Here is a 26436-nt window from a genome sequence, read left to right as displayed (position 1 = left end):
ACACTTATGTCTCGTCTGAAGATAAAACCACCGTTTTTAAAACATTCAACACAGCATATTTAGCTTTTTGGAAACGTTTACATTTCTGAAATGTATGTTTATGGATCAAAATGATTCCCCCGCTTGAATCGACCAAACTTGGGGAATTTCTGGTCTAAATCAAATATAAGCTATGAGACCAGTTGGAGGGAAATGTCATAGGAGAAACAGCATAGAAGGGATACAGTTACTTTTAAAAGCCCTCGGTCTCAGCCATATGGCAAACTTCATCTCCAGGGTTATAACCACGTTACACAGTCCTGCACAGAAAATCATTACACATGCTGGTATAGCCACATTGGGTTTCAGGGCCTGCTCGGCACAACAGACATTAAAAGCTTTGCTCCTTAAACATGCTGGCCCACATAGTATGTGTCAAACACAATGGCAATACAGACGTGGTGACGGACGATTGCACTGGAGAGAAAGTACAACAAAACCTTTTTCAAACATTACTTGTGCACTCACATGCATATTCATGCAGACAACGCAGAAATATAAGAAATGCCACAAGAAATGACTGGAAGTTGAGTCAAGCGAGCAATATAATTTTTATTCACTCAGCTGTTTAAAATATGCCATTATACAGTGAATCATAATACCATATAGGATATGGTATTTAAGATGAATAAAGATAGGTTTGGGGATAAATGCACAATATAAAAAACAAAATATACAACAAATACAAAAATCAGGAATTTTCTCTCTCTTGTCTGTCATTTCTCTCTACAATCTCTTTTTGTCCTTGTTCAACATTGCACTATTACTCTATGATAAACTCTATAAGGTGAATGCACCAAGCTCTGGATAAGAGCGTCTGCTAAATGACGTAAATGTAAATGTAAATGTACAGTACGCATTGGCTAGGCATTAAGAAACAGCATGGATAGATGATAAAATGATAAGAGATTCACACTTTAGAAATGGCTTCCATGGTGATCTATGGTATCCATTTAAGTGATAATGCCTGAAAGCTGGTGTTTAGAGGGATATATAAGCATTCGTCTCAAGCTGGCAAACCGTGCCAATATATCTTCCAAACACCAGCTTTGAGGGCATTATCACTTTTATACAATGGGTTACCATCATAATCAAATAATAATTAACATATTTTAATTAATCGGTGACCCGATCCTGTAGGTTCATGCTCTACAACATTCGCAGAGTACGACCCTGCCTCACACAGGAAGCGGCGCAGGTCCTAATCCAGGCACTTGTCATCTCCCGTCTGGATTACTGCAACTCGCTGTTGGCTGGGCTCCCTGCCTGTGCCATTAAACCCCTACAACTCATCCAGAACGCCGCAGCCCGTCTGGTGTTCAACCTTCCCAAGTTCTCTCACGTCACCCCGCTCCTCCGCTCTCTCCACTGGCTTCCAGTCGAAGCTCGCATCCGCTACAAGACCATGGTGCTTGCCTACGGAGCTGTGAGGGGAACGGCACCTCCGTACCTTCAGGCTCTGATCAGGCCCTACACCCAAACAAGGGCACTGCGTTCATCCACCTCTGGCCTGCTGGCCTCCCTACCTCTGCGGAAGCACAGTTCCCGCTCAGCCCAGTCAAAACTGTTCGCTGCTCTGGCACCCCAATGGTGGAACAAGCTCCCTCACGACGCCAGGACAGCGGAGTCAATCACCACCTTCCGGAGACACCTGAAACCCCACCTCTTTAAGGAATACCTAGGATAGGATAAAGTAATCCTTCTAACCCCCCCCTTAAAAGATTTAGATGCACTATTGTAAAGTGGTTGTTCCACTGGATATTATAAGGTGAATGCACCAATTTGTAAGTCGCTCTGGATAAGAGCGTCTGCTAAATGACTAAAATGTAAATGTAAATGTAAATTAAAAACATTATTTTTATTAATTTATTCATACTATAACATCCTTCCACAAATGTAGGGTTGCTACCCAAGCCGGCTGGTCATTGGTTCTATCGGTTCAGTTGCCAGAGACGCGACCCAGTCGTTAAGTCTTTTTGTTCTGTATTTATGGATGCGACCCAGTCGTTTATTCTAAATGTTCCATTGCCATACTGGCTGGCAACGTTCATATCCCTTGCGTGCTAGCTAGACAACTACGGCAAACTTACAGTCACGTCAAACAGTGCAGCCAGAGTAACAACAAAGTAGCTGCATTTGCATTTGTTTAAGCTGTTTTCTAGTGACATTTATTTGGATACGTCCATAACAATGAGCTAATGATGCGTGATTTCGCCTGGCATAAAAAATGTGCTCTCTCTTCAGGACACTGTTGTTCAGAGGAGCTAGCTAACAACACAGCTAACACAATCACTTCAATCTGAAGCTGGAAAGACTGCAAACTAGCTGCACTTTGTTTCGTTTGCCTGTTTTCTGTTGACATTTGGATGGACCAACCCTTCCTTCCATTACCTGACCCTGCACCAATATAGTCCACTGTCGGTCTATAAAGGTTAGAGATAAGCACAGAGGACTTAGGGTCAGACACGTTCCCTCTGCCCCTCAGCTCCTCAGGTAAGTGCAGAGTCCAGAATCAGAACATCTCCCTCCAGACCTCTATGACGGTACCTCTGGACTCTGTGGAGCTTTGTAGTGCTGGAGCACAGACTAGACTGTGACTGTGTCCCTCTGAAAACGTCCCATTTACAGGAACCAGGTCAGCTCAAACTCACTGTGAGGCACTGCTACGTCCCTGTCTGCTGGGTTGACAGAGAGGGAAAGATCAGGGAGTAATTCCCTGTTAGGCTGTCAGTCATCATGTCCATCCTCTGACTCTTTTTCCCTCGGGCCATGTCGCTTAGTGGTTTCCCAGAGTGCATCTTGTCAGTTCGATATACAGGGGAGAGCCCCTGTTCCATCTGGCTTGATGACTTGATACTCAGGCTCAACCATTAGAAAAATGATCTGGTAGCTGTAACATCAATCTCCTTTTGAAATGACAGAAGTGAAATATCCTTCATCATCTATTAAGATGTTAGAGAAGTAGAATGAAGACCTGTTGTCCAAGACCTGCATTCTGGGCTTCAGATCATCAGGCAGAATCTCTAAAGACGAGTCAGTATCCAAAACTAAGCTTGTTGTGGCTACTCCATTTGGTAATTGATGTCTGTACACTTGCAGTACACTGTTGTAATCCTTTTTACTCTTGATTTCTGTCCTACCTCCAGAGGGCACTTCAATGATCTTCATCTGATTCGTCTTTCTACAAACCGTCAGTCAAAACCTGACCTGGTCTGTGAGCTGCCCACCATTCAGTGTTGTTGTTACCACTGTCGGATTCTCTTAGGGGGTATAGAACATATGATGATGTCAAGTCAAACCCAATTCTTATTGCGTTCATCATTAAAGTGTCCCCCTCTCTTGTTGACTTGTAGAAAACGGGTCTCTTGAAACAAAATGTCTTAAAATGAGCAGCAATATTCACTTGTTCAAATACAGTTGAAGTCGGAAGTTTACATACACTTTATCCAAATACATTTAAACTCAGATTTTCACAATTCCTGTCATTTAATCCTAGTAAAAAATCCCTGTTTTAGGTCAGTTAGGATCACCACTTTATTTTAAGAATGTAAAGTGTCAGAATAATAGAAGAGAGAATGATTTATTTCCGCTTTTATTATTATGGCCAAACAGTTCTATTTTTGTTTCATCAGACCAGAGGACATTTCTCCAAAAAGTACGATCTTTGTCCCCATGTGCAGTTGCAAACCGTAGTCTGGCTTTTTTATGACGGTTTTGGAGCATTGGCTCCTTCCTTGCTGAGCGGCCTTTCAGGTTATGTCGATATAGGACTCGTTTTACTGTGGATATAGATACTTTTGTACCTGTTTCCTCCAGCATCTTCACAAGGTCCTTTGCTGTTGTTCTGGGATTGATTTGCACTTTTCGCACCAAAGTACGTTCATCTCTAAGAGACTGAACGCGCCTCCTTCCTGAGTGGTATGACGGAGCCGTGGTCCCATGGTGTTTATACTGGCGTACTATTGTTTGTACAGATGAACGTGGTACCTTCAGGCATTTGGAAATTGCTCCCAAGGATGAACCAGACTTGTGGAGGTCTACAATTTTTTGTAATTTATGTCAATGTCAATTAGCCTATCAGAAGCTTCTAAAGCTATAACGTCATTTTCTGGAATTTTCCAAGCTGTGTTTAAAGGCACAGTCAACTTCTGACCCACTGGAATTGTGACACAGTGAATTATAAGTGAAATAATCTGTCTGTAAGCAATTGTTGGAAAAATTACTTGTGTCATGCACAAAGTAGATGTCCTAACCGACTTGCCAAATAGTTTGTTAACAAGAAATTTGTGGAGTGGTTGAAAACAAGTTTTAATGACTCCAACCTAAGTGTATGTAAACTTCCGACTTCAACTGTACGTATTCTGTCTCAGAATTGAGGGGAGCAGTGACCAGTGGGAGGACCAGCAAAACAAAGACTTGACAGATGGCATCCATTCTCCCTGTCTTTCTGTCTGTCTCTCTCTGTGAGATTGAGTCTCTGACAGCCCTAATCTACAGCTCATCATCTGGACGTCATCTGACAACTTCCTCTGCTCTTACTGGTGTGGTGGGTTTTCAGAGGTTGTTAGGTAGTGTGAATGATAACACCACTTTTCTCATAAACATTAGTGTGTGATCTGAGAGGCATTTCAAAATATTTCCATGGAAATAATTCAACATGATCTTAACAGCCTAGTTTATTTTTATAAACTACAGTATGAACATCTAAGTAGAGAGTTTGGATGGTGGTTGAGAGGTGTGTGTATGTGTGCGTGCATCTGTGTTTGTTTATGCATGCGTCTGTGTCTCTTTATGTGTGTGCGTCCGTGTGTGCATCTGTGTGTGTGGATCAAAGATTCCAGGCTGACAGCGCAGCGGTGCGGTGTCACACAGCCGTTCAGGAATGTACCGAGGCACAGGGATGTGTAGCTAGAGCCTCATTAGCAACCCCACCGCCCCTCCCAGCTTGTCAGGGCGCGTTAGCCACAGCCTGCCACAGTCACACAGGGGGAGAGGCTGCTTCCTGTGGAGGGTTTCCTGTCTGTCTGTCCACCCTGGGCCCAGAGCAGGAGGCCCGGCAGGCCTGGCTAAGGCCCGCTCTCAAATTACACCTTCGTTCCCTACTACGATGGGGCAAATCTTAACTTCCACGTAATTTTCACTTAGTCATGGATTGATGTCAGTGGCAGACTGTGCAAATGTGGAAGTTAGGGAGTTAGAATTTGCCCCATAGTGCACTACTTCTGACCAGAGCTCTATAAAGCCCCATAGTGCACTACTTCTGACCAGAGCTCTATAAAGCCCCATAGTGCACTACTTCTGACCAGAGCTCTATAAAGCCCCATAGTGCACTACTTCTGACCAGAGCTCTATAAAGCCCCATAGTGCACTACTTCTGACCAGAGCTCTATAAAGCCCCATAGTGCGCTACTTCTGACCAGAGCTCTATAAGCCCCATAGTGCACTGCTTCTGACCAGAGCTCTATAAAGCCCCATAGTGCGCTACTTCTGACCAGAGCTCTATAAAGCCCCATAGTGCACTACTTCTGACCAGGGCTCTATAAAGCTCTATAGTGCACTGCTTCTGACCAGGGCTCTATAAAGCTCCATAGTGCACTGCTTCTGACCAGAGCTCTATAAAGCCCCATAGTGCGCTACATCTGACCAGAGCTCTATAAAGCCCCATAGTGCACTACTTCTGACCAGAGCTCTATAAAGCCCCATAGTGCGCTACATCTGACCAGAGCTCTATAAAGCCCCATAGTGCGCTACATCTGACCAGAGCTCTATAAAGCCCCATAGTGCACTACTTCTGACCAGAGCTCTATAAAGCCCCATAGTGCACTACTTCTGACCAGAGCTCTATAAAGCCCCATAGTGCGCTACATCTGACCAGAGCTCTATAAAGCCCCATAGTGATACAGTAGGATGGATAAAGTAGTCTAAAGTAGTGTGTTATGTGGTGAATAGTATGTCAGGCAGAGCTAAGTCCTACTCTCAAATTACACTTTCATTCCCTACCTCATAGCGCACTACTTTTGACCAGAGGAGACATAAAGTAATAGAACCCTTCCTTCCCAGGACACCACACACTGACGTCAAGAACAGATGCACGCTACTCTTGGATTTAGTAAGAAGCCATTGCCATCTGCACCAATTCAACAAAGCCTAGATTTACATTTGTATTACTTCTAAACAAAATAACTTTTGGAGCTTTTCGTACATTACAATGATGTTTTGATTCTTGCTTGAACAGTCGCTATAGATTATATTTGGTTGTGATCTTTGCAAAATAACTGTTTTGGATGCAGCAGTTGTTAACTAGAATGCTAACGCTCTTTGAGATAAGCTGTAGCTAAAGCTAGCCAAAGAGCCATTTTACTGGTTGAAGTCTAAGTGTTTTTTAAGAATAATGCATTTGATTTGTGATGATGACACAAACGTTATAATAAGCAGGACATTCATACGAGCCTTAACATCAAATTATAATCCAAAAGTAGTGTGAAATGCACTTGGAAGCAACATGTAAATAGAGGCTTTGTTTGCTGGCATTCTATAAGAACTCCCCCGTGTTCTGCCAAATCACCCTCGTGCGGCAATGTTTGCAAACACAAAAAGGGTCTATGGGGTCAAAAGTAGTGCATTATAAATAAGTCCTTTAGACTCCTTTGGCAGAGACACTAGTCGACATGCAGACATTCAGTGGGCACATGTCAAATAACACCCTATTTTCTATAGTGCACCACTTTAGATCAGAGCCCCATAGTGTTCTTGGTAGTAGTTGTAGTAGTGGCATCTGAGATGAGTACCCTTTCACAATACTGAGCCAAACCATGCTGAGCTGGCCTGGTTACGCATCCACCCACCATAGTTGCCAGAATCATGCTGGAAAGGACAATGTGAAAAGCAGGCATAGTTTGGTTTGAGTCGGCTCTGTAGCGTGAAAAGGATATTGTCACCTGTGGTCAATGTCGGTGTTGTAACAGAGTGGACCACACTTCCTCGTCAGGGCTAGTCAGCCACGTGCGGCCTGGTCCCAAGCAGCCCGGCGAGGGTTCAAGGGTCGGCCTGTGGTGTCCTTTCTCACTGTACGTACTCACAATTAACCTCCGCCGACCCGGCCTCAGCTTCCTCTGTTTTCACACAGCGGCTGAGTGATGAAGGTCAGGAAAGGGAAATATAAAACAGTTTAGAACAGCACAATGCTACCGTGGACCCTGTGGACCCGCCCAGCACCAAGCCGAGCCCCAGCTAGCCAAACAATCTGAACCAGCAGCTGCTTCACTATTGACTCTCTCTATCCCTCACTCTGTCTCTCACTCTGTCTCTCCCTCTTTCTCTCTCTTTCTCTCTCTCTCGCTCTCACTCCCCCTGCTCCCTCCCTCCTCCCTCCCTCCCTCCCTCCCTCCCTCCCTCCCTCCCACTCTCTCTCTCTGTGTTAGGGGTGTTTCTGGGCTACTCTACTATCACAGTAGAATCAAGCCCTTTCCTTCTCTTCAGACACTTGGCCCTGTTATCACAGCCCTGCACCACTTTCCTCCGTCTCCTGTTTATTTTAACTACCCCTACTGATCAAATATTTGTGTTTGAACCTTGTATATTTTCCCATATTATGTTCAATGGAAGATGGAAGATGTAAAGACGATCCTTCCTCATGGTCCTTAGTGTTAGGTCGTAGGTGAGGGGAGGACTGGTTTTTCACTCTGGGTCGGAGAAGGCATAAGCCTCACTCACAACTCTCACAGGGCCATGTTAACTGTAATATGTCATTGATTTGTGCTTGATTACATGATTATTGGCTTGTTTTGCATCTATCTGTGTGTTAGAAAATCATAGACTATGTAGGCTGTAAGTATAGGCTATCCAGTTTACCCTGATGGTGTACTTATAGGACAATCATCTCCAGCTTCCAAATGGCTCATTCATCTCCCCTCCTCTCCCCTGTAACTACACTACATGACCAAAAGTATGTGGACACATGTTCTCTCATTCCAAAATCATGGGCATTTATATGGAGTTGTTCCCTCCTTTGCTTCTATAACAGCCTCCACTCTTCTGGGAAGGCTTTCCACTAGATGTTGGAACATTGCTGCGGGGACTTGCATCCATTCAGCCACAAGAGCATTAGTGAGGTCGCGCATTGATGTTGGGCTATTAGGCCTTGCTCGCAGGTTGCGTTCCAATTCATCCCAACGGTGTTCGATAGGGTTGAGGTCAGGGCTCTGTGCAGGCCAGTCAAGTTCTTCCACAAATACCATTTCTGTACGGGCCTCGCTTTGTCATGCTGAAACAGGAAAGGGCATTCCCCAAACTGTTGCCACAAAGTTAGAAGCACAGAATTGTCTAGAATGTCATTGTATGCTACAATGTTAAGATTTCCCTTCACTGGAACTAAGGAGCCTGGCCCGAACCATGAAAAACAGCCACAGACCATTATTCCTTCTCCACCAAACGTTATAGTTGGCACTATGCATTCGGGCAGGTAGCGTTCTCCAGGCATCCGCCAAACCCAGATTAATCCATCAAACTGCCATATGGCAAAGCGTGATTCATCACTCCAGAGAACGCGTTTCCACTGCAGAGTCCAATGGCGGCGAGCTTTCCATCACTCCAGCCGATGCTTGGCATTGCGCATGGTGATCTTAGGCTTGTGTGTGGCTGCTCGGCCATGGAAACACATTTCACAAAGCTCCCGACGAACAGTTCTGACGTTGTGCTGACGTTGCTTCCAGAAGCAGTTTGGAACTCGGTAGTGAGTGTTGCAACCGAGAGCAGTGTTGCAACTGGCGGTCCTGTTCTGTGCCCTAGTGTGGCCTACCACTTCGCGGCTGAGCCGTTGTTGCTCTTAGACGTTTCAACTTCACAATAACACCACTTACAGTTGACCGGGGCAGCTCTTGCAGGACAGAAATTTGACAAACTGACTTGAAAAGGTGGCTTCCTATGACGGTGCCACATTGAAAGTCACTGTGTTCTTCAGTAAGGAAATTCTACTGCCAATGTTTGTCTATGGAAATAGCATGGTTGTGTGCTCGATTTTATACACCTGTCAGCAACAGGTGTGGCAGAAATAGCCGAATCCACTAATTTGAAGGGGTGTCCACATACTTTTGGTGATGTAGTGTATTCCCCAGGTTGCTGCTGTCAATTAGAATGTGTTCTCAGTCAACTTACCTGGTAAAATAAGGGTTAAATAAATCAAATAAAAAGTAGTCTACACTGATGCTGTACTTTAGGTAGAAATGCTAGAGCCTCAAGTTCTCTCTCTCTCTCTCTCTCTCTCTCTCTCGCTCTCTCTCTCTCTCTCTCTCTCTCTATTTCAGGTAATGGTGAGGACTTTGCCCTCTACCCCTCTGATGTCCTGGATGATGTGTGTGTGTCGGACGGAGACCCCGCGGCACCACCCTCGGCCCCCCCAGCAGAGGACCACCCCTCCCCTGGCTTCTCCGCTGACGATGATGCGTCTCCCCTGGAGCTGTCTCCCTTCCACTCTGCCCTCTACATGCCCCAGGACGAGCTGCCCGTTCCCCCCGACTTCCAGCTGCACCAATCGGGCGTCCCCGGTATCGGTGGCATCCTGGGAATCTGGGCACGGAGGACGCTGGATGTGGGCGAGCGCTTCGGACCATACGTGGGCGAGCAGCGGGCGTGCCTGAGAGACCCCACCCAAGGCTGGGAGGTAGGAGAAACACTTGCTGTTTATTGTCTGAACAGGGGATTCTCTTCTCTCTGTTCTCTGTTACGGAGGGAGGGATGGAGGGAGGGGAGCGGGTCTTAGTTCTTCTGTTAACTTTGTCTCTGCCTCTATGTTGGTCCCTGGGATTGCTGTGGCGTTTGTTGCTGAGTGATGTGAGGTGATCTCACCTCAGCCCAGTCCAATGGGGTAACAGACAGCGCCCCCCCAGGCAGCCCCTCTGCGGTCTGCTCTCTATGCTCTTAACTCAATTAAAATTAAAAGCTATAAATCCTGTGTTTAGCCCCAGTTAAAGACCTACAGTGGCCATCAGCCAATTGCAATATTGGCCAGGCCGCGCACACAATCGAAGGCAGGGGTCACAGGACAAGGTCAGAGGTTAGGAAGTCAGGTGCAGCCTCTGTCTGTGTCAGCCCATGTCTCATTTTACGCAGGGGGATATGAGGGGGAGGGGGGAAAAGGTTGAGGTCATAAGGGTATCAGTCTAATTGAGATCCCCCTAAACAGATCCTCTCCTCCCATTTCGGGATGACAGACCTCCTACTCCTGCGAAAACACTCGGATGTCTTTGTCCTTCTGTAAGACAGCACTAGCAACACCATGCATGACTATCTACTGGTTAACTAACTAACTAACTAACAATCAAACAATCTAACACTAGATAGCATAAATGCCTTTTTGATTAATAAAATCAATGGTGTAGACAAAATAAAAAAGATGATCTAACACTGGTAAACTATGATAACCTACAGAAGTCTCCCAACCCTTAAGCCCAATTTTACGCTAGCTGACTCCTCAGTGTTTGTAGAATATCATCTCTGGTCTATATAAATAGTTTGGGTTTGGATTTGGTTTGGATGGTGGAATGGTGGTCATGGTTAGACTTGCATCATCAACCATCAGGTCTAACTGAGTGGGTTTGGATTTGGTTTGGATGGTGGAATGGTGGTCATGGTTAGACTTGCATCATCAACCATCAGGTCTAACTGAGTGGGTTTAGATTTGGTTTGGATGGTGGAATGGTGGTCATGGTTAGACTTGCATCATCAACCATCAGGTCTAACTGAGTGGGTTTGGTTCCAACAGGACCAATAAATGGTTTCACTCCCACCGTACGTTTCTGTTCCAAGCAGCAACTTATTGTTCATTATTTACTGCTACCATTAGACTCAGCACATCAATTGCCCTAATAGCGAAATGAAATCCTCTCTCTCTCTCCCTCATTGAATTAAAAAAAATAATATATTTAGCTAACATTGGGTTTGAAGATTATTTTTTAAAGTATCTGTCTCTCCCAGAGAGAGATTTACGGCTGGTTGAACAAGCTCTCGGGCTCTGTCTTTTTTTTCCCAGGGAAGGAAATAAAGGAAAAAGGTTTCATGAATTTTAATCCACTGGTAATTTATGGGGAGCTTGAATAATATGTATTTAAAAGGAGCTGAGGATTATGGGAGAAAAGATGGGATGGCCGAGGAGGCAGCACTGTATCATTATGTTTAATTACTTCACTGACAGCGGCCCATAACTCTTTCCATTAAGTAAATAAGTTGTAAAGAATTTATGATGAAATGCCACATTATTCAGAACGGATTTCAGTGATGACATCCCTGCATTAAATATGGTAAACGCCGTTAAGTCCCCCTCCATAGAAAGCCTCGCTCCATCGCGCGCGCACAAACCGTCAATATGCCAATAAGCAAGAGTGTCTGTAAAAAAATAAAAATAATTGATTTGGTAAATGTGAGTTAAGATAGATCTGTTTGCTTTCATCATCAATTCTGCGCGGCGTGCCGGGGTGATGTCACCGACCAGGGAGCGATAAAGGGGTAGCGCCCATCTTGAGCGAGTGATGGAGGGCCGTGAGCGCCCGCCGCCCGGGCCCATGACAGACCGGGGGAAGTTTGTCACCAGGGAGGCCAGCACTCCACGCCATCACCATAAATTTGGGCATTATTCATAAAGGAATATAGTGAGTTATAGCAGAGATGCTTTATGATTACAGGAATGGGGAGTTATGGGTAAGATAGCTTCAGTAAATAAAAGACAGCCAATGTGGTTGTGAGGGCTGGAGGTCCTCCTGCTTTTCACTGAGGGCACAACAAGCCCAACCAGTCAGACCAGGTGTTTGTGTGTGTGTGCGCACGTGCATGCGTTGTATACTTTTCTATGTGGTTGCACGACGGATATATACCTTGTTCACAGGAGCTTTACGATATTTTCCTCTTTAAAAAAAAACTCTGCTTGTTTTACACTGTTTCATTTCAAACAAAATGGAGAGTGTGTTTTTGTACTGTATACAGGTTTCTTCTGGATGTCAATTTAATAACAACTAGAGGACATGAGAGAAGAAAGAATAAAGAGAGAGAGTTTTAGAGAACCATGCTCCAAAGAAAGAAAGAAAGAAAGAAAGAAAGAAAGAAAGAAAGAAAGAAAGAAAGAAAGAAAGAAAGAAAGAAAGAAAGAAAGAAAGAAAGGGTGTATTTGTATTTGACCTGGTAGTCTTCATTAGAACCAGCAGCAGGCCTCCATCGTCTCTCCCTCCTCAATGAGATCTCACAAAAGTCGACTCAAGACCTGCTCAGCCGAGGACTGGAACAAGCACCATTTAGTGGAAACAGCGGGGGAGAGGTGAGGGGGGAAGGGTGAGGGTGTTATCAAGGGTTGATCTATTAGTGGAAAGACAAAATGAACTAACCTGTTGTCTGACAGACCAAGGATCAGCATGTGTTGCCTCCCTATTACATTGGAATGTTATTTTTCGGTATTACTGTTGGATTTTATCAGGTTTATCACTGATATATTGAAAATACATAAGTATAGCTATAATGTATGTAATGCTGGTATTATAGAAGTAGATCACATATATTATTGTAACATAAATTGTGTCTGTATTATATGGGGACAATAATAGGATGAGGGACATACTTTTTCCCGAAGCAATTGAATGTTACTTTTTCACGCGGTGATCCTTTTCCGCCTGGATACTCACAACTAGTCCATATTCGCCTTGCTTTTCTTGAGCCATGGGGCACATTGAAATTCAAACACTGTTTGTGTCCGTCCTCCTCAGCTCACCCCACCAGCAACAATGAGAGAGACGGCCCAGCGAGAGAAAGAGTTATCCTCCAACTCAATGAGTTTTCACTGGGGTTCACCCACTGCCTCCCGCTTCATCACACTGGCCCACGGTTTACGGGTCCGGTTCATCACACTGGCCCACGGTTTACGGGTCCGCTTCATCACACTGGGCGGGGCAGGGGGGTTTGGGGGGGGGGGGACTCAGGGCCTTTGTGCATCTCTTGAGTGGGGGGTGGGAGGAGGGTGGGTGGTGTGGTGGAGATTAGAAGTACTGGGTGAATGGGGAGTCGAGGATTAGGTGTGCTGGTCTGGTCTGGGCCTGCTATCCAGCACAGGGCACAGTAAGGAGGGGAGGAGGTGCGTGGAGCCTCTCTGCTGGTTGTCATTCAGATACCATTCAGATACCACATCAAGACCGGCAGACAGACACGACTAAGGAGGGCGGGAGGGAGGTAGAGCTTTAGGCAGGTTGGGTTCAGGAGGAGAGAAGGGAGGGAGGTAGAGCTTTAGGCAGGTTGGATTCAGGAGGAGAGAAGGGAGGGAGGTAGAGCTTTAGGCAGGTTGGGTTCAGGAGGAGAGAAGGGAGGGAGGGTAGAGCTTTAGGCAGGTTGGGTTCAGGAGGAGAGAAGGGAGGGAGGTAGAGCTTTAGGCAGGAGGAGAGAAGGGAGGAGAGGAGGAGGTTCAGGAGGAGAGAAGGGAGGGAGGTAGAGCTTTAGGCAGGTTGGGTTCAGGAGGCGAGAAGGGAGGGAGGTAGAGCTTTAGGCAGGTTGGGTTCAGGAGGAGAGAAGGGAGGGAGGGCGGTAGAGCTTTAGGCAGGTTGGATTCAGGAGGAGAGAAGGGAGGGGGGTAGAGCTTTAGGCAGGTTGGGTTCAGGAGGCGAGAAGGGAGGGAGGTAGAGCTTTAGGCAGGTTGGGTTCAGGAGGCGAGAAGGGAGGGAGGTAGAGCTTTAGGCAGGTTGGGTTCAGGAGGAGAGAAGGGAGGGAGGGCGGTAGAGCTTTAGGCAGGTTGGGTTCAGGAGGCGAGAAGGGAGGGAGGTAGAGCTTTAGGCAGGTTGGGTTCAGGAGGAGAGAAGGGAGGGAGGTAGAGCTTTAGGCAGGTTGGGTTCAGGACGAGAGAAGGGAGGGAGGTAGAGCTTTAGGCAGGTTGGGTTCAGGAGGAGAGAAGGGAGGGAGGTAGAGCTTTAGGCAGGTTGGGTTCAGGAGGAGAGAAGGGAAGGAGGTAGAGCTTTAGGCAGGTTGGGTTCAGGAGGCGAGAAGGGAGGGAGGTAGAGCTTTAGGCAGGTTGGGTTCAGGACGAGAGAAGGGAGGGAGGTAGAGCTTTAGGCAGGTTGGGTTCAGGAGGAGAGAAGGGAGGGAGGTAGAGCTTTAGGCAGGTTGGGTTCAGGAGGAGAGAAGGGAGGGAGGTAGAGCTTTAGGCAGGTTGGGTTCAGGAGGAGAGAAGGGAGGGAGGTAAAGCTTTAGGCAGGTTGGGTTCAGGAGGCGAGAAGGGAGGGAGGTAGAGCTTTAGGCAGGTTGGGTTCAGGAGGCGAGAAGGGAGGGAGGTAGAGCTTTAGGCAGGTTGGGTTCAGGTGGAGAGAAGGGAGGGAGGGTAGAGCTTTAGGCAGGTTGGGTTCAGGTGGAGAGAAGGGAGGGAGGTAGAGCTTTAGGCAGGTTGGGTTCAGGAGGAGAGAAGGGAGGGAGGGTAGAGCTTTAGGCAGGTTGGGTCCAGGAGGAGAGGGGCGGGCCGGAGAGGGCGTGTTTTTTCTGCGCGGATAAGCCGTTGTCTTGAATGAATGCAGATGTCTCCTAACTGTCCCCCTGTCCTGTGTCTCCGACGGCCTGTCACCTCTGTCACCGGGGGAGAAAGAAGCCAAAAGAGTCTCACTCCCACCCAAAGGGACCCTTAATCCGCTGGCCCCAGCCTCTTTGACTGTCCCAGAGATGAACCCACACTGCAGTGTAGAGAGCCTGAAGCCACTGGGGAGGGATAAACCTCTCTGTCATTCACCAGCTTTCAATGAACACACACTCTGAGACTCTCTCTCTCACACACAAGTACTTACAAATTCCAAGTAAGGTGGCCTGGCCTTGGGAACGATCTGAAAACAAAGTATCAGTGTATTGTCGTAGTCTTAATTCAACAGCAGTGAAATCATTACAGCACATTTTCAACTTCCCTTACTACTCCCACTAAATGATTGCTAACTGGTGTCGTCGTGTTTACAGTTATAAGATGCACTCCGAGTTCCAATGAGCGTTGCCGCCTATAGCGTTAATGAATTGCAAAGTGGACAAAAAAGTGAATTGAAATCTGTGGTGGCGTGTAGAGAGAGGCAGAATGTCGGGTCACAATCCAGTAGCCAGTGTACTGGAGTCAGTGGTGACCTAACAGCCCCCATCCATCAATCCTTCCATCCATCAATATATTCCTCCCTCCCTCCGTCCCTCCATCCCCCCATCCTTCTCAGAGCCTGGATGTTGAGGTTGAACATGAACACACACATCTTGTTTATAGAGGCCTCGTTATCCCACAGACACCTACTTGTAATGAGAGTTAAGCTTGCAAATGAAACCTGGCTCTGTTTCCTGGTCTTAGGAAGGGTGTGTGTCCGTGTACGTGTGTGTGTGCATGCGTGTGTTTGTGCGCTGAGTGAGTTAGTGAGGGAAGGGGGCTCCATTGTTCCAGTGCAGCCTGCAGCATGACTGTGACTGTGGCCCTCTGTGTATAGGGACCTTCTTCACCCACCCCTCCACCAACCCACTTACTGTTGGGGGAAATAGAGCTGTGCCCAGCCACCCTAATTCAGCCCCAGCTTCAGTGCCTCAGCCCCAGCTCCAGCCCCCATCTCCAGACCCTGCCTCAGTCCCCAGTCCAAGTCCTAGCTTCAGCCTCTACCAGGCAGAACACATTGCCAACATCATCCATCCCTGCATTCTCCACCTATCCACCAGCTCCAGGTCTGCCTCTGCTACAGGTGGGGGCCACACAGCACCCTTCCCCGTTTACTTGGAGTGTGCTCCATCTTCTTAAACAGGCCCTGTGGTGCGTGTGTGTGTGTTTACAATTTGTGTGCGTGTGTGTGTCTGCATCTGCATGCATGCCATTGTCCACTCTGCCCCCTTTTGGGGCTATGAGCTTCCCTCCAATGTGACTGGAGGTCGATTGTCTTGGAGAAATGGTGTCTATTCAAAACAAAAAGACAAAAAAAGAGAGGTTGGGGGTCTTTCTCACTCCCTCTCATTTGATTAGTAATCCCTTTCTTTGGTCTAATCTGTCGTGTTTGGTGGTGGTGGAAGGGTAGCTTGGGGGGAGAGGACTGTTATTATTGACGTTCTAATCTCGTGTGAGAGGAGCGAGGAAAGGCGAGCCACATTCAAAAGAGAGAGACGGAAAGAGAAAGAGAAAGAGAGAGAGAATTCCACTCCACGAGAGCACCGAGCGCACATTCCAACAGTCTTGTCTCTAGGTCACTCTTCTCTCTTTTAGTCCAAGAGAAAAAAATAACTTTACAAATTAACAATTTCCCCCCTCTCTTCCTAGCCCTCTCCTCCCTCCTTCTCCTCCTCTCCTCCCCTCTCTCTCCTTCTCTCTGTCTGGCTGTGGTATCTCAGCAGGGAGGGGAAGCTAGGTTAACTAATTGAACAGGGTCAGAGTGAATTGCAGCAGGACAAAGACAGGCATCAGTGGCCCAGCCAGAGGAAGGTAGACCCACGACAACAATGCCAGGTGAAGGAGAGTGTGGATGGTGTGGGACGGGTAGCCTGAGGGGTCAGGGGTCACAGACCTTATTAGATCTCTGGAGAATAGGGTGACGTGTTTGGGTGACTGGGGCGGGGGGGTTTCACCTGGTAGAAAGGCTACAATAGAGAGGGGGAGGGAGGGAGGAAGTTGGCGGGTTGGAGGGGGGGGCACTCCATTAAAGATAACTTCTGAACAGCCCACTCAGGCCAGACAAGTGTCTGCACACCGGATGCCCCATACTAGGCAGCGCAACATATCCTATAGGAAGGCCAAAGGAAATGCACAGAGCTTAAGTCAAACACAATGACCTATGTCTGTCTATACGTTTGTCTACGTCGTGTCTCTATAGGTACAACCAATCTCCGTTGGTTGATTCTAAAAACAGGTGCCATTAGCTCGTATCTTAGGAACTTAGTATAAATAGTAATACTGCCTTGTAAGACATGCTAAAAGACATGCTTTATTATGTCTACTGTCACCAGCTGTTTTTGCACTCTGAGTATGTCTCTGCTCAGATAGGATGTGGTGGCACATCTGTATAAGGGCCTTTAAGATCACACACCTCCCTAATTTTCTTCTCTGTCTCCCCTAGCATTAAATCAAATCAAATCAAATGTTATTGGTCACATACACATGGTTAGCAGAAGTTATTGCGAGTGTAGCAAAATGCTTGTGCTTCTAGTTCCGACAGTGCAGCAATATCCAACATGTAATCTAACAATTCCACAACAACTACCTAATACACACAAATCTAAGTAAAGGAATAAGAATATATACATATAAATATATGGATGAGCAATGACCGAGCGTCATAGGCAAGATGCCAGGTGAAGGAGGGTGTGGATGGTGCGGGGCGGTATAAAAGACAGTATATACATATGAGATGAGTAATGCAAGAAATGTAAACATTCTTAAAGTGGCATTATTAAAGTGACTAGTGATCCATTTATTAAAGGGTGATTTCAAGTCTATGTTGGCAGCAGCCTCTCTGTGTTAGTGATGGCTGTTTAACAGTCTGATAGCCTTGAGATAGAAGCTGTTTTTCAGTCTCTCAGTCCCAGCTTTGATGCACCTGTACTGACCTCGCCTTCTGGGTGGAAGCAGGGTGAACAGGCAGTGGCTCGGGTGGTTGTTGTCCTTGGTGATCTTTTTGGCCTTCCTGTGACATCGGGTGTGTAGATGTCCTGGAGGGCAGGTAGTTTGCCCCCGGTTATGCATTGTGCAGACCGCACCACCCTCTGGAGAGCTTTCCATCTGTGCATCTGTAAAAGTTTGTGTGGGTTTTAGGTGACAAGCTAAATTTCTTCAGCCTCCTGAGGTTGAAGAGGCACTGTTGCACCTTCTTTACCACACTGTCTGTGTGGGTGGACCATTTCAGTTTGTCCGTGATGTGTACGCCGAGGAACTTAAAACTTTCCACCTTCTCCGCTGCTGTCCTGTCGATGTGGATAGGGAGGTGCTCCCTCTGCTGTTTCCTGAAGTCCACAATCATCTCCTTTGTTTTGTTGACGTTGAGTGAGAGGTTGTTTTTCTGACACTATACTCCGAGTGCCCTCACCTCCTCCCTGTAGGCTCTCGTTGTTGTTGGTAGTCAAGCCTACCACTGTAGTGTCGTCTGCAAACTTGATTGAGTTAGAGGCGTGCATGGCCACGCTGTCATGGGTGAACAGGGAGTACAGGAGGGGGCTGAGAACGCACCATTGTGAGGACCCAGTGTTGAGGATCAGCGGGGTGGAGATGTTGTTTCCTACCTTCACCACCTGGGGGTGGCCCGTCAGGAAGTCCAGGACCCAATTGCACAGGGCGAGGTTGAGACCCAGGGCCTCTAGCTTAATGATGAGCTTGGACGGTACTATGGGGTTGAATGCTGAGCTCAATTAACAGAATTCTTACATAGGTATTCCTCTTGTCCAGATGGGATAGGGCAGTGTGCAGTGTGATGGCGATTGCATCGTCTGTGGACCTGTTGGGGCGGTATGCAAATCTTAGTGGGTCTAGGGTGTCAGGTAAGGTGGAGGTGATATGATCCTTGACTCTCAAAGCCCTTCATGATGACAGAAGTGAGTGCTACTGTGTGATAGTCATTTAGTTCAGTTACCTTTGCTTTCTTGGGTACAGGAACAATGGTGGCCATCTTGAAGCATGTGGTGACAGCAGACTGGGATAGGGAGAGAATATGTCCGTAAATATGTCCGTAAACACACCAGTCAGCTGGTCTGCGCATGCTCTGAGGACATGGCTTGAGATGCCGTCTGGGCCGGCAGTCTTGCGAGAGTTAACACGTTTAAATGTCTTACTCACGTCGGCCACGGAGAAGGAGAGCCCACAGTCCTTGGTAGCGGGCCGCCTCGGTGGCACAGTATTATCCTTAAAGCGGACAAAGAAGGTGTTTCGTTTGTCTGGAAGCAAGACGTCAGTATCCGTGACGTGACTGGTTTTCTTTTTGTAGTCCGTGATTGCCTGTAGACTCTGCCACATGCGCCTTGTGTCTGAGCCGTTGAATTGCGACTCCACTTTGTCTCTATACATCACCCTTTTTTCCAGTGTGCACTACCCTCTCTCTCTGTCACACACATACAGTACATGTACACTCACTCAGAAACACACACCTTCAATCGCAAAAACCCACGTTCACACACACAGTCACCCAGACAGGAGTGAAAATGAGGAGACCCTTAAATGGGTGCACAGGAAGCCGAGGTGATGAATTCTATGTGCGGGGATACGTCCACCCAGGTCACAGTTACCTTATCTAGGGTCTCCCTTTAAACACACTGCTGATTGTTTCCAAATGGTCTCCTGGTGGGAGAGAAAGAGAAAGAGGGGGGGGGATTGAAAGAGAGAGAGAGTTTGTGTGTGAGAGAGAGAGAAAGAGAGCATAGCGGGAGAAACAGAGAGAAATACGGGCGCTCCAGGCACAGCCAGGCAGGACTTTTAGGCTAGACTCTCTTCCATGGTTATTATGTCCTAGAATTCTCCTAGCAGTGTGTGTGTGTTTGTGCGTGCATGCGTGTGTGTTTGTCATTTTCTCCTAGTAGCTCGTTCCTGTGTGTTATGAGTTTGTGTGTGTGTGTGTGTGAGCGTGTAATGTGACCATGTCAGTTACTGTATGTGTGTACGACTCACTCACTCGCTCCCTCTCTCCCTTGTCCCAGTTCAAAGGCTAATGGGTGTGGGGGTCTGGTTTGAGAGCTCATTACCAGGTTAAGAGCTAAAACACAGGCAGGCAGGCCAGCATATTCAGACCCTGACACCGAGCAACACCATAGTCCTCTTCCAATTACTCCATATTGCTCCTCCAATTACGGTGGAGCAGATCCAACGGGAGAGCTGCCACCGTGGAGAGGAAGCAGAGGCCCGATGGCTGTAATGAGGTCCTAACCCTTACATTGGGCCATTATGTCATAATGCTTTAATTTGAGCCATATGATAGCCATTGCGTGTCTAAGTTATTGAAAAGTGTCACAGTTGTTGTAAGAGACGGACTAAGGCGCAGCGTTTGTTGAGTTCCACATATTTATTTAAAGTGAAACTTTTTTAACCAAAACAATAAACAAGCAACCCATTGTGACTACGTGGTGACACAAGCACCAATACAAACAATATCCCACAAACACAGGTGGGAAAAATGGCTACCTAAATATGATCCCCAATTAGAGGCAACAATTTGGGAACCATACAAAACACCAACATAGAAATATTGAACTAGAACACCCCCTAGTCGCGTGACGAAAAGTCAATATTTGTGAGCTTACCCTCACCTCTTATGTGGCCTGGGTTCTGAGAGTCGTTGTAGACTCCATAGAGAGAAAGAAACACAAGGGGTATTGATACGGTACCCTGTGACACACCTAAGAGCTATCGCTTAAGACTAACACCCAAAACTTGATATTGACATATACCCATACCAGTTAAAATAATATTTGAAAATTCTCAAATACACTGTGATGCATTTACCCCAGTTATTTGAAAATAGTATTTCAAATAAGTATTTGAAAATACTGTTAAGTACAATTTGGTAGACTGTTTTGATTTTACAAATAACAATTCAAATTGTTTTGGGCTGTGTATTTGAAAATACTCAAAAACACAGAAAAAGTGTTTTAAATACCAGATAGTCAAATAAACATGTATTTGAACCCAGTTCTGACCCATACCATATTATTAGGGCCCTGAGTTTATCCTTACCAGTGACCACATAACCTGATCAAGAAGAACTCTGGACCCTACTCTAGGTTAACTCAGGGCCTATCTCTTACCGTTACACATTGATCCCATTAACACATGAGGATCCATGTAGCTGCGTTTGAGTGAGTGTGTGTGGAAGCGTTGGGATCTTCCAGTCAGATCTGAAATAACACTACCTTATTTCATAGTTGTGCTTTTCTTAGAAATCATCTCAGCAAAAACATATTGCGGTGTACTGTACATATGCTTTGAATCAGGTTTCATTTGTGCCAAGCTATATTTGCTATTTGTTTACGTTCAGATCAACTTCAGGAATGTTATTTTAACTTTGTTACATCGGTATCTTTTTCATATCCAACATTGTTCATTGTTTAAAGAAATAAATGAAGCAATAAAAAGCCAACTCTTATTGGATTAGACGGCAAGCATATCTTCATGTGTTTTGCATTACTCTTTTCTAAACTTCTGTGTGAGGTAAGTGACTGGGGCTAGACATGGCAGTCACCCTGCAATCCACACATAAATGCAGCCCACTCATCCGCGGACAAAGTGGGACAGATAAAGTTTCTCCTTCAAAAGACAAATGGGGGGGGGAGAGAGAGAGAGAGAGAGAGAGAGAGAGAGAGAGAGAACAGGATTTTGAGAAGGTGGAGTGAGAGAAATGAGAGGGAGAAAGCAACAGTGATTGAGTTGAGGGAAGAGTAAAAGAGAGTGAACGAGAGAGAGAGAGCAAGAGGGATAAAGGAGAGAACGAGAGAGAGCTAGAATAATAGAGTTATAGAGTGAGAGAGAGAGAATATCAGAGTGAATGAAACAATGAGCGAGTTAAAGGATGTGCGTGTCTATTGTCAGTGATAGATTTGGAGGAAGAAAAGGGACATGCACTGACTGGGAGACAGATTCCCCGGCGTTTTGAAAGGAACGTTCCCAAGTGTCCCCGTGCAGTCCCATAATAGGATTTTCCAGACTCCAGCAGGTATTCTGAGTGGGACTTTGTTTCTCAGGACTCCCAGATAAGGGTTAATGGAGCCCGATGGTTCCTCGGCCGCACAGACGCTCGGGGAGGCTACGCCACTCCCACCCATTGGCCTGCTTTGTCAGCACCAATCCGTCAGAAAGGATTTCTCCCCCGGACTAAAACTCAGCAGCCAATTCTGACACATCCAACGAACTTAATTGTTGTCTCCCGGTCCTGGCGCAGGCCTGTCAAGTCCTAATGAGTTAACGTCTTCCGCAAGGATGAGACACGGAAATCAATTTCTCAGCCGATTACACTTTGTCATCAGCCAAAACCAAAAAAGAAAAGGACAGAGAGCAGAGCAGAGCTGTGGGATCTCTCTTCTCTCTCTCTCGCCTCTGATTGTTCCCTCTTTTTCTTCGGGCCCATTTTTATGGTCGCTCCCTTTCCCCTCCAAGACACATTATGACAGTCATTGTAATCTCTTTAGAGCCATGGGGACCCTCTCTTTCACACTCCTCTCTAGCCCTGAGTGACAGCAGGACAGGGTCCAACTGCTACCCAGGACACGGAGCCATAAATCATCCCACCGCCTGGCACGGCTGGTGTACTGCTGGACAGGCCTACACTTCCTGAACCACTACCAGTTCCTCCAGGGGACAAAAAGGCCTTTGTGGGTTTCTTTGGGCAAGCCAGATACAGATCCTCTCCATTTGAGAGCTCTGAGGTTTATGAGCGATGCTGCCGAGAGGGGCTGTGGGAGGGCAGGCCAAACCAGAAGGAGAGAGAGGGAGTGGGGGGTGGGAGGTTAAGAGGGAGAAAAGGATAGTCCAAGAGATGTGACAAACAGAAGGAAGAAGATCATAGCAAGAAAAAATAAAGAGGGAGAGAAATTGAGAGCGTTGCTATGACTACCTCCTGTAAAGTGCCTACGTTTTGGCCCTCCCCACTGGACAAAAACTTTGTTTCACATCATTTCAACACAAAAAATCTATGTGATGACATTGAATCAACGTGTGGAAACGTAATTGGATTTGCAAACTTCTAACCAACTTTCACACAACTTTTAACCTCAATCCAATGACATGGTGAAATGTTTTGTTGATTTCACGTTGAATTCACGTTAGTTGACAACTCAACCAAATATAAATAAATAAACTGACGTCTGTGCCCAGTGGGTCTTCATTTATCTAACAGATTCCTATTTTTTACCCCCCACCCTACTTTCACTTCAAGAAACTAAAGAAACAGCCAGCAGTTCAATGTCCCAGACCAGCCCTCTTCATGATAATCCTGTTCATGCAAACAGAGGCCACCATTTTACCTTAGACAAAACAAAATAAATAAAGCTAGCTGCAAAACTGAAAGAAAAAAAACATTTCAGGCATGCCCTCACCAAAAGTGGCCTCCCACTCCCCATTTCCCCCATCCTCCATCCAACCTCCATCTTACCTCAGTGCTTCAACGTCTCCACCGCAGCGTCAGCCAGTTAGGGATGACTGTTTTCTTTCAGACACAGATCAAGACATTACAACAGGCCCCAGGGGGACCATGTTGGGATGCTGTTGTGAAGCTTCTGACTCCGCCATAAATCTGGTGTGGGTGTCCCATCTCCGCGGTGCCTGTGCGATGAGAACGCCAATGAGGCGTGAGGATGAACATTCCTGGGTCGTTCTCACAGAAACCCCTGGGTTTTCGCTCTCTGCAAAGTAACACTTTTCTCCCGCTTCTGACTGGTGCGTCTCTCTGCAGCTGCCCAGCTGTCTATCTTTCCACCCTACTGGAATGGCACTCTCATCCATACTCCCAGACTCTTAGCGTAAAACTTTTCCCGGGAACCTTGCTTATTTAGCGTATAGCGCTGTGTTTGTGTTAAATGATGAATATGAGGCACCGTCATGTGTGTTATTCCACTGTCTATGAAAGAACGCTCCACTGCCAAGCGGCTGTGCAATGTGGATTTTTCCCATAATCCACCAGCAGTAGTGTGTCTGTGTTGTAGTCGAGCCACAGAGCCCTCAGTGTGTGAAGTCTGTGGATTCTTCTAATATAATGAGTAGAGAGTAGAGACTGTGCATGGCCATGAAATACACTGCCAGGGAACAGCCTTGTTAAGACCAAGTGCCTGGGAAAGATTGTGGTTATTCTGGGTTGTAGAAGGTAATGGGGGAGATTTGTGGTCGGTAGTGGTAGCGGTCGGGGGACTGTGTGTGGTTGTTAGGCCATAGAAATAGAATTACTAGAGGCGAGAAAGCCTCTCAGACCACAGCAATTTGATTGGACCACTCATGGGAACAATCGATATGGCCCCCGGTCTGCTCATCACAGAACATTGACTTGAATGAGAATGTCTGCTCTAGAAATTATATTTCTATGGCCAGGGCTGTGGCAAACAGGTTGTACTTGGTGTAGCTCTAGTCTACTGTGTGTGGTTGTCTGGGTTGTGCTGGGTTCTGGGCCCTGTGTACATCAGACTCTCCACATGGGCCAGGCCTGTTGGAGCCTCATCCTGCTGCAGTCTCAACCTACTGCAGCGGTGGCAGGCTGGATCCGGGGCCTGTGGACCTCAGTCTCTCCACACAACAGACAGGTTAGCCACGTTGGCCAGATTTTTCACCCAAATGGAAATGCTGCCTGTCACCTCTCCTGCCGCCTCCAACCGCCTCCCCTGTCCAATCCGTCACTCCACGCCGCCGGCCGTGCAAATAGGCCTGCCACTCTCACTGTCATCAGGGTAACGGATGTCCCGTCGTTACCACAGGGCGGGGCGAGGTGCACCCAGGTCCACTCCCCAACCCACCCTCTCTGGTGATGAGCCTCCCCTCCCTCAGCAATTGGTTAGGAAGGAAGGGCAGTGTAGAAAGGAGGAGGCGGGTTAACACCCCCCATCACCCCCCCTCCCCTCTACCCCATCTCTCTGGTCCGGACTCAAAAGCAACCATAAGAAGAAAATAAATCGTGTCCACCACCCGGACTGGTAACCCAAACGGCCGTCATAAATAACGGGGGCCTATTTGAAGGGGAAGATGGGGGCATTAGAAGCTATTTACACTGCGGTAGCCATGCCATCGATCACGAGCAGGCGGCCCATAGATAAGAGCTCTCTGATGTCATGGTTATTTATGATGATCTCTGACAGTAAGGCTACAAAGGGATTTTCCGGCCGACAGCTCCATCCGTTTTTTGGGGATATGATGCATTCTGTCGTCAGGGAAACAATCAGCGGTGGCTGCCACAGCGGCCGGCGGTGCGCCACGGATGCCTGCCCCTGATACACAACCCCTCAATCCAGCCCTCCCTCCCTCGCTCCCTCCCTCCCTCGCCACCCAGACAAATGGCATGAGTGTGATTAGGCTCATAAAAAGGGGGGAGAGGGGACACCTCTGAGACAGTTATGTCTCTGTCCCACAGCATCATGTACAGTAGTAGGAGACTGTGAGGCTACATGGAAGCCTAAGGAAGAGTATATAGAGAGTGTGGACACACACTGGTGGTGGACACACACACCGCTACACACACACACACACACATCGTCATGTTCGCTGGGGGGCTGGCATCACACACACAAGGCCCTAGCACGCATACAGTACCAGTCAAATGTTTTATTTTTACTATTTTCTACATTGTAGAATAATATTGATAACATCAAAACTATGAAATAACACCTATGGAATCATGTAGTAACCAAAGAAGTTAAAGAAATCAAAATATATTTCAGATTTCAGATTTTTGAAAGTAGCCACCATTTGCCTTGACAGCTTTGCACACTCTTGGCATTCTCTCAACCAGCTTCATGAGGAATGCTTTTCCAACAGTCTTGAAGGAGTTCCCACATATGCTGAGCACTTGTTGACTGCTTTTCCTTCACTCTGCAGTCCAACTCATCCCAAACCATCTCAATTGGGTTGAGGTCGGGTGATTGTGAAGGCCAAGTCATCTGATGCAGCACTCCATCACTCTCCTTCTTGGTCAAATAGCCCTTACACAGCCTGGAGGTGTGTTGGGTCATTGTCCTGTTGAAAAACAAATGATACTCCCACTTAGCGCAAACTAGATGGGATGGCGTATCGCTGCAGAATGCTGTGGTAGCCATGCTGGTTAAGTGTGCCTTGAATTCTAAATTAATCACAGACAGTGTCACCAGCAAAGCACCCCACACCATCACACCTCCTCCATGCTTCACGGTGGGAACCACACATGCAGAGATCATCCATTCACCCACTTTGCGTCTGGAACCAAAAATCTCAAATTGGGACTCATCAGACCAAAGGACAGATTTCCACCGGTCTAATGCCCATTGCTCATGTTTCTTGGCCCAAGCAAGTCTCTTCTTATTATTGGTGTCCTTTAGTAGTGGTTTCTTTGCAGCAATTCGACCATGAAGGCCTGATTCATGCCGTCTCCTCTGAAGAGTTGATGTTGAGATGTGTCTGTTACTTGAACTCTGTGAAGCATTTATGTGGGCTGCAATCTGAGGTGCAGTTAACTCTATTAAACGTATCCTCTGCAGCAGAGGTAACTCTGGGTCTTCCTTTCCTGTGGCGGTCCTCATGAGAGCCAGTTTCATCATAGCGCTTGAAGGTTTTTGCGACTGCACTTGAAGAAACTTTAAAAGTTCTTGAAATGTTCCGTATTGACTGACCTTCATGTCTTAAAGTAATGAGGGACTGTAATTTCTCTTTGCTTATTTGAGCTGTTCTTGCCATAATATGGACTTGGTCTTTTACCAAATAGGGCTATGTTCTGTTTACCACCCCTACCTTGTCACAACACAGCTGAT

At 46.8% G+C, this 26436-nt stretch overlaps 1 protein-coding gene across 16 annotated transcripts in view; it reads left to right on the top strand.

Annotated features, from left to right (window-relative positions):
• The window catches only part of LOC106580920 (histone-lysine N-methyltransferase MECOM), a 186286-nt gene that overhangs the window by 53046 nt on the left and 106804 nt on the right, over positions 1 to 26436 (top strand). For all 16 annotated transcript variants that reach the window (XM_045703670.1, XM_045703668.1, XM_045703667.1 and 13 more), the window contains exon 2: positions 9342 to 9697. In XM_045703670.1, coding sequence (XP_045559626.1) covers positions 9342 to 9697 — 356 coding nt within the window. The remainder of the gene's footprint in view (positions 1 to 9341; positions 9698 to 26436) is intronic.

Source organism: Salmo salar, chromosome ssa20, assembly GCF_905237065.1.
Source record: "Salmo salar chromosome ssa20, Ssal_v3.1, whole genome shotgun sequence".
Taxonomy (NCBI): domain Eukaryota; kingdom Metazoa; phylum Chordata; class Actinopteri; order Salmoniformes; family Salmonidae; genus Salmo; species Salmo salar.
Note: the sequence above shows the minus strand (reverse complement) of the source record. Positions and strands in the feature narration are given on the sequence as shown.